At 48.1% G+C, this 8,529-nt stretch overlaps 1 protein-coding gene across 1 annotated transcript; it reads right to left on the reverse strand.

Annotated features, from left to right (window-relative positions):
- Positions 1–241: 241 nt before the first annotated feature.
- Positions 242–4,063, reverse strand: irx6a (iroquois homeobox 6a). The gene is made up of 5 exons (XM_029252447.1): positions 3,998–4,063; positions 2,648–2,908; positions 1,931–2,040; positions 1,353–1,639; positions 242–909 (listed from the first exon to the last, which is right to left on the reverse strand). The coding sequence occupies exons 1-5, from the start codon at positions 4,061–4,063 to the stop codon at positions 242–244; spliced, it is 1,392 nt and encodes a 463-aa protein (XP_029108280.1).
- Positions 4,064–8,529: the final 4,466 nt, after the last annotated feature.

Below are 8,529 nucleotides of genomic sequence, written 5' to 3' on the forward strand. Positions count from 1 at the left end.
GCTGCAATACGTTACTGCAATCGATAATTAACCAGGCGGACAAAATTTAATCGGAATTTCAGGCAGGAAAAGAAAAAAAAAAAGAATCGGACGCCTTTACTAACAAAACCCAGATCATTTTACTACGGTAGACGTTGCAGGAAATCAGCAGCCAGGAAGTGAGAGCCAAGGCGATCTCTTTCGCTCTGTCGGCTGGAACACAGCGGCCGAACGTGGCAGTTTGGTCTCCGCAGCGGAGCGTCTAGCGGGTGGGGGCCCGCGGGGCCCCCTCCACTGACAGGTAATGGCAGGTGTCTGAGAGCAGGGGGTAAGAGGGGCACTGCAGCTGCAGGTTCTTGCTGGTGAAGCCCGCGGGACTGTAGGCTTTCCCGTGCGCCGGCGGACCCTCCCGGAAGGCGCTCTCTGTGGGGGGCAGGCCGGCGCCATCCTGGGACGCCCCCGGCTCCCTGCACCGGCCGGCCATAGGGACGCTGCTCGACTGGAGCTGGCAGTCCACACCAGCGCTCCCGGTCCTCAGCCCGCTGTCCTGGGGGAGTCCCGTCAGCATGGAGACGTCGGCAGTCCGAGCTGGAGACCAGATGAGGGGTTTCCCCGGCACGTCGAACGGCGGCAGGACCGAGGCGGCGGGCAAAGCCGCACTTAGTGACTTGACGCCAACGGGGCCCAGGAAGTCAGGAGCAATGCTTGACAGGGCCTTGTTACTGCTGGAGAAGGTGTGAAAGTTGCTGGGGGGGACCATGGTGCCGCTGCAGTCCCTTTTGGCGGGCCCCCCCGGCATTGGCGTCTGGAGACCCTGCTGCTCCTGGGAAGCCTTCTCGCAGTCGCTGTCCAGCTTCTCGCAGTCCTCCTCATCCATCTCGTCCAGGTCGCTCAGCCGCAGGTCCTTGTCTTCCTTACATTCCTTCGGGTCTGTTGTGAAGCAAACAATCGCAAGCACACGCCGTTTACAAAAGACACAATGCTAAAGCCATGCGCTGCAGCGATAAGTTATTCATGTATCGGTTGTTCAGTTTCTTGTAATTGGTAAGTTTCAAAAAATATGGAACGATTATTCAAATGCAATCAACAAACAGGTATTAATTGTATGCTGTTTCACTTGTGCCCATTTGCTACGGGTAATCTGTTGTCTGGGTGCTGCTGGGTGCTATTATTATTATTATTCTTATTATTATTATTATTATTATTAAATTCTGAAAAGCACTGGGTCACAGCAACATAGAGGCAGAAACAGTACATATTCACATTATTCTGAGGCTTCCTAAGAAAATATCAATATGCAAATTGAGGTTACTTGATTTTTGTTTATTTCTGCTTATTCCTGACAGCCGCATGAGGGAAGCAGACAGGGTCACCTTTGTCCTGGTCAGTCTTCTCGAGGTCGTCCTTCCGGTCATCCCCCGCTTTATTCTTGGGGGACCAGGTCATCTTGTTCTCCTTCTTGAGCCTCCTCCTGGCGTTGGCAAACCAGGTGGACACTTGAGTCAGGGTCATCTTGGTGATGATGGCCAGCATGATCTTCTCGCCCTTGGTGGGGTACGGGTTTTTGCGGTGCTCGTAAAGCCACGTTTTGAGGGTGCTGGTCGTCTCCCTCGTGGCATTTTTTCTCCTGGATGAGCCATTAAAATCCACAGCTCCATACCTGGCAGACGGATGCAACATTAAGACACGTGTTCTGTTAGGTCCCGGGTCGCTCTGTTCCCGGAGTGCGTTCAGAGACGTGCACAACTTTTGTGACTGTTAATGTTATTTACCCGGTATAAACAACAAAAATGACTTCCTACAAATATTATGATCCCTTGGTGTAAAAATAGAATGTTGTTCATCCAATGCTGTTCATTCTATTTTTTTTTTTTTTTAAACAGCGAGACAGGGAGTTTATGTTACTCATGTTTAAGGTGTGGTAATGAAGATTAAAAGGGGAGGAACTTACCTGTCATACTGATACTGGCCCAAAGAGTGATCATAGGGGTAATAAGCAGAAGACTGGGTGATTCCAGAGTGCAGGTTGCCAGTGCCATCCTTGATGTCATACTGCGGAGTCTGAAACAGTTACAACAGCTGTCAGAATAAATAAACAAACACTGCAGGAAAGGGGTGTCACCTTCTAAACCAACACTTCACCTCCGTTTTGTGCGACAACTGCGCCTCGGGTTGTGTTTGGTGACTAACTTTATGAAAAGTATTACACTTTCACTGTCATATTCACCCCCCCCCCCCCCCCCCCTTTCCAAGCATGTTTGGATTTGTTCGGCATTCCTCTAAAGTTTTAACTAGGGCAAAACACTTCTCGTGCATGCAATGCAGTTGTTATATTATTATTATTATGGCTTTTTTTTTTTTTTTTTTTTTTTTTTACACAGGGCGCGTTTATTTATCGCCTGCGAATAATTTGACGCTTGTGAAAACGTTAATACATTCATCAAGGCAAATCTCCTTCATCTCATAATCATATACGTATATATATAATATTTTTTACTTTTTTGTCTTACAACAGGCCGAGTGTTTTCAGCCATCCTCCACGCGTGTTTTACAACGCTGGTTAAGATCACCCATAATAAAGGAAGCGCGCGCACAGCCGTTAGAACACAACAGCAATCGATGAGCACCGTGCCGCGGATCGATGGGCGCCATAAAAGCGCGCACGTACCAGCGCTGGGTAGAGCGCGGGCGGCTCGCCGCCGTACGCGAAGCAGTTGGCGTAGCCGTGGCTCGCGGCGGCCGCGGCCGCGTAGGGCGCGCCGTACACGCCGAGCGCGGCGTTGAGCTCGCCGCGCGCGCTCGCCAGCAGCCGGTTCTCGTAAGGGGGGCAGCAGAACGCGCCCGCGCCCTGGGAGCCGCTCGCGCCGTCCGACGCCGACCTGGAAATCGAATCGCAGCAAGTCGTACTGGGGTTTGCCGACACGAAAAACTGCACAAAGAGAATGCCAGACAGACACGTCAGTGGCGCGCGCCTCGCGAGCTACCCCCCAAGGTGAGCAGAGAAGGGAGCACAAGGTAAGGAGCGCATGCACAGGGTCCTAACATGTATGTGTGTGTGTGTGTGTGTGTGCGCGTTCCATGCGCATGCAGCACACACTGCTCTCTATGCCTCACGTGCTCCTGGGCTGCAACGCTGCACATTTACTAAAATAAAAAGTACAGTTTTTCTGAGAAATCGGGCAGCTGATAATGCAGTGGGGAGCACTGCTGCTGGCTTTTGGACCCAAAGGCTGCAGGTTCGAATCCTACCTCCCGCTGTAGTACCCTTGAGCCGGTAATTACCCTAAATGACTGTAGTAAAGTTACCCAGCCGTAAACAGGTAAATAATTGCAGGTAACTTAACATTACAAGTCGCTCTGGAGAAAAGCTTTGGATGAATCTAGAAAGTTTTGCAAAATGCATGCAAGTTATGCGCATGGGAGGATCAGGTGACATTTTATTATATAACTTGAGTACAATATATAGACAGTTATTAATACGCAGTGCTGATATATTGACTGAGACCAAATAAATGAGGTTTTAAACTCGGAAAAAAGAAAAAAAAAAAAGTTTTGCTCACAATCTGAATCATCTGAAGTTGACTGTGGTGCTTTTCTGTTAAGTCCTTTCGTGTTGGGTGTATCATGAACGCAACGGCATAAAAAATGCGCAATGTTGTACAATAAAAAGTCTGCACAATGTTTTTCACAACAAGCAAATCAGTGCAACAATTACACCCATCAGAAAAAAAAGTAACGGGAAATGTTATTAAAACAATATGCCGAATTCCGGCAGCTTTAACAAAAAAAAAAATCATGTTTACTTTTAAAAGTACGGGCAGGTTTGTCCGCAACCTAAACACACTGCAGTTGGCTTCACATAGAAATCATATACAGATTTTTGCACTGACAATGATGAATACATGCGGAGCACCTCCGACGTGGAACAACTGCGATGTGGCTCGCGAGACAATATTAATATGTCACTCCTCGCTGCCTGTGAAAGGAAGTACAGAGATGCAGGTGATTCGCCCCTTACCTGTGAAGTTGCGTTGTACGGGTATCCGAACTGCGAGAAGGACATGGCTCCTTCTTTTGTAACCATCAGCAATAATCTCGCCTTGATCGATTGTAATCAAATCTGCTTCAGATGCGCGTTCCCGCCGACATCTCCACGCACGGCCTTTTGCTCAATAATAGATGACTGCACTTAGCAGGCAGCTCTGAAGCTCTTTGCAGCACTAAACACTTTTGCATACACACACATATATATGTAGATAATCCTGCAGATGAAAAGATAAGTAAATAATATTAAACTGCATCAAGTACAGAAATATGATTGTGCGTTGGCTGAAGAGGGCTTAAAGGATAACGTAAGACTTGCAAGATATGGACTCTGCTTGTGCTATTATTTGTGCCTCTGTAGTTCTTTAGCATTCATCCGTGCGCGGGTATCGCCGTGACGTCACAGTAATCCCGCAACAGCGGGGCAGCGGAGATGGAATCGCGTCTTTGCCAATCATCGGGAACGCGGCGCGCGCGCCGGGCCCCCCTTGAGTGCGCGCAACCCCTCGCGCCTGCAGCCCCCTTTAACTTTCTTTCTCTCTTTTTTTCATTTTTATTTATTTATTTCTTTTTTCTTTCTTTTTTTTTTTTTTTTGTAAGGCGCGTCTTTGAGCTCAAAGGATGAAGCGAAGGAAGCTTCGCAGGAGCGCAGAACACCGAAAACGTGTGCTGGAAACGGCATATAACTACATCTCCTCTAAAATATGCTCACATTTCTTAAAACAAAGCAGGCCATCCGTATATCACAGCATATTATATGTTTTAAGGATAAATGTATTCAAAAAAGAAAACTTTGCCCTGTCTTTGCCTTCTGCTTTTATTTGCCTTTAAACTTTTTTGAATAGTGTTCATGTTTTATCAGTAGTCAGCAAGCAGCCTGGTGGTTAGACCGGTTTACACGCAAGGTTCAAGGTTCGAATCCCACTTCTGCTTGAGGCACCTACCTAGCCTGAATTGGTACACTAATAATATCCTACTGTATAAATGGGCAAACCATCTGAAAGTTGCGCTTCTAGCATTGTAAGTAGTATTGGATAAAAGGCTTCTGGAAAAAAAAAAAAACTGTAATAATTATATATAAAGAAACTGATTCGTTCATCAAAAGAAGTGAACGGATCCCACCTTTTATCATTTACAAGAACAGATCAATACCTATTATTGATTACTTAGAACACCTAAGGGGGCGCGGCGGCGGCGGCGGCGGCGCAGCGGGTTTTAGCCCCGTCCTGCTCTCCAGTGGGTCTGGGGTTCGAGTCCCGCTTGGAGTGCCTTGCGATGGACTGGCGTCCCGTCCTTGGTGTGTCCCCTTCCCCTCCAGCCCTATGCCCTCTGCTGCCGGGCTGGGCTCCGGCTCGCCGCGACCCCGCTCGGGACAACCGTCTTCAGACAGTGTGTGTGTAACATCCAAAGGAAGTAATAGATAAGTACTGATCCGATAATCTAAATGATAAAAGCTGGGATCCGTTCATCCGAAGGAGAAAAAAAAACACCGAGCAGACTCAAATGGGACATAAATTGAGTTTCTGAAACGTCACAGTGACTTTTAGTGACGCACAGTTAAGGGGCACCAAAGGCCGCTGGTGAAGAACCGCTTTGTTTCACCGGAACCGCAGTGAAAAAGCAGAAAACAAGTTGTGTCAACAGTGCTTTAGTGCCATTGACAGTTACCCGACGCCGAAGCTCCGGGTCCGAATGAATGGACCACTGTTCCGTTGCCCTGGCAGGTTCCACGCAGGGGTTTGACAGCTCGGCGGAGCGCTGATCGACGCCTGTCCGAAGACCCACGTGCACGCGCGGCGCGCTGATCGACGCCTGTCCGACGACCCACGTGCACGCGCGGCGCGCGGGCTATTAACGCCACTTAAGAGCAGCACGGACACAGCCTCGACATCTCAGAGTAATTTCCACAGCGAAGACACCGCAGAGAAGCCGCAGCGCTCGTGCGGCGGGCGACAAAACACGTGGTTTTAATTAAATTAAGCACGTGCACAAGGGAATAAGCCAGGAATACGACTGTTACACAGCAGATGCAAAAAAAAAAAAAAAAAAAAAAAAAAAACTTTAGATTTATATAAAAGAGACATGACTTTCCATTTGTTCTTGTCTCGTAAACCCCACAATGTGAGGACGCAAAGTAATTATAATATACAGACGCATTTTTTAAATGTTTTACATTGTAGAATGATTCGTTCATGTTGAAACATTTCTGAAATATTGTCCAGAAGCAGTAGGAGAAGCAGTGGTGAGGACAGAGTTTCCTGCGTGATCCTTTGCCATCGGCCCTCGATGAAGACGCGGAGTCCGGCGGGAGGCGGCTGCAATTGCACGCGCTCTCTTCGGGTGGCGCTAGAGAGCTGCGGGAAAAGGCACAGTCCCGTGGCGTGAAGTGGCCAGAATGAACACCGAGGGCCTTGTGACTCACGAAAGCTTCATGGGAAGGTGAGCTGTGGTCACAGCACGGAGATGGAGGGTCTCCGTGTCCTGGGTGCCCGTTCGCAGCTGGCCCACGGTGCGAGTCCTCGACCCGGTCACGGCACAGGCCGAAGGAGGGCCTCCTCGGAGGGCGCCGCACAGACGCCCGAACCTCCCTTCAACACACTCGCCGCACCGCATTCCAGCCCAGCACAGGAAAATCAATCAGCGGAAGAACTTCAAATATGCAGCCCAGCAATTTCAACCATTTAGCAGCTTTTTACTGCGCACAAAGTACGAAACTACCTATAACACCAAAAAAGGTGAACAAAAGTATAAAGCGTTTCTTTTAAAGTTGATTCTAACATTTTTAACCGACTTCCAATTGTCAAGCTAAGGTACCATAATTGTTATTAATTTTCACTTATTTCCTTAAAAATAACACATTTTATTTCACACGCACACACAGTTTCGGAACCGCTTGTCCCATACGGGGTCACGGGGAACCGGAGCCTCCCCGGCAACACAGGGCGTAAGGCCAGAGGGGGAGGGGACACACCCAGGACGGGACATTTTATTTCAGTTGATACAATTTTTACTTGTCACGGCTATTATTATTCGTATTAAGCATTTTTTGACATTTTAAACATTTACAGTGGAAAAAGCTACATATAGCACAGTTTTCTGTTAAAAACTAGCAGAGATTAATATTTTACTTTATATATTAGCACACACACACTGAAAGTAATAAGCACTGAAAAAGAACATGTTCTTGGTGCTGCTGAAGTCAGTTTTACATATGAAAAGATTAAATGCATCTAATGCCAGAAACAGGTATCGTGAAACACGCTGCTGTTCCGCCAGGGCGTATTTACACGACTTCCGAAGTAAACCGCTGAACTCTCTCAGTTTTACTTATCCGCTGTTTGTGCACCTTTTAAGTTTTGTATTTTTAGAGACATTTAAAACATCGATTCTGCCACACCAGTCCGCGAAGGGCTTCAGAAATCTTGAGCTTTTAGACTCTTTTCATTTTGCTGTGAAATGTATTGACAGTTAAGGAAGAGGCATTTATCGGTAGGAAAATACTAGAATTAAAAGTGACATACTAGAAATAAATGAATGGACACACAGCAGGAACTGCTGCGCGGTGGAGCAGTGTGTTTTGGTGCCATTTGTTTGTCACCATGATATGTATGAGAAGGCAGGCGCTCCTGGACAGACCCCTGCATTATTCATGAGCAGCAGTCGGCGCAGACCCTGTGTGAAGGACGCCCCATACGAGCGCTAATGGTAATGACAGACCTGGCTGACCCGCGCGTGTGATGTCCCCGAAAGGTGACGCACTCTAGCCGTGTCCCAGGTGCCGCGTTTTCCGTGAACCGCGATAATTCTCCTTGCTATGAAAACACCATGTGTCACTGATATATAAGCGTTACCAGTGCGAGCACCCACCGAGGGGTTTCTCTGGCCGCCGCGGAGCCTGCAGGTGAAACGCCGAGGGCCGTGACAGCGGTACCTGGCTCCGGGTGCTCCGTCCACGTGCATTCACACATATATTTATTAATTTGGTGAATGCTTTTCTCCAGAACATCTTACCCATTTATGGCGGGTAATATCACTGGAGCAATTTAGGGTAAGTACCTTGCCCAGGGGTACTACAGCTGGAGGTGAGATTCAAACCAGCAACCCTCAGATGCAAAGGTGCCATCAGCTGCCCCCTGCACACCCCTTCAGCTGAGGTGTAGAAGAATGGCTCATGCGGCTGTGCGACGGAAGGGACCTGCACCCCGTGGCGCCCTGCGTACGCCTAGCCTGGGGACGACTGGAGCCCCCCGTTCCCCAGAGGTTACATCGACACAGAGCCCTTCTTTGCTTAAAGGCCAATTGCATGAATAGGAGTGGCAAGTGCAATTTACTTATATAATACATTTTTTATGCTGATTTAATGAATTTCACAAAGGTTTGCTGGTTTTTCATAAAATAGATCAGAGCTTTTATGAAATAATAATAATGACAGACAGCATGAGAGGAGGAGGTAGGGGAGCGAAGGAGGCGGAACGGAGCGCCCAACAATCTCATTAATGTGGATTG

This window comes from Scleropages formosus, chromosome 5, assembly GCF_900964775.1.
Source record: "Scleropages formosus chromosome 5, fSclFor1.1, whole genome shotgun sequence".
In the NCBI taxonomy this organism is placed as follows: domain Eukaryota; kingdom Metazoa; phylum Chordata; class Actinopteri; order Osteoglossiformes; family Osteoglossidae; genus Scleropages; species Scleropages formosus.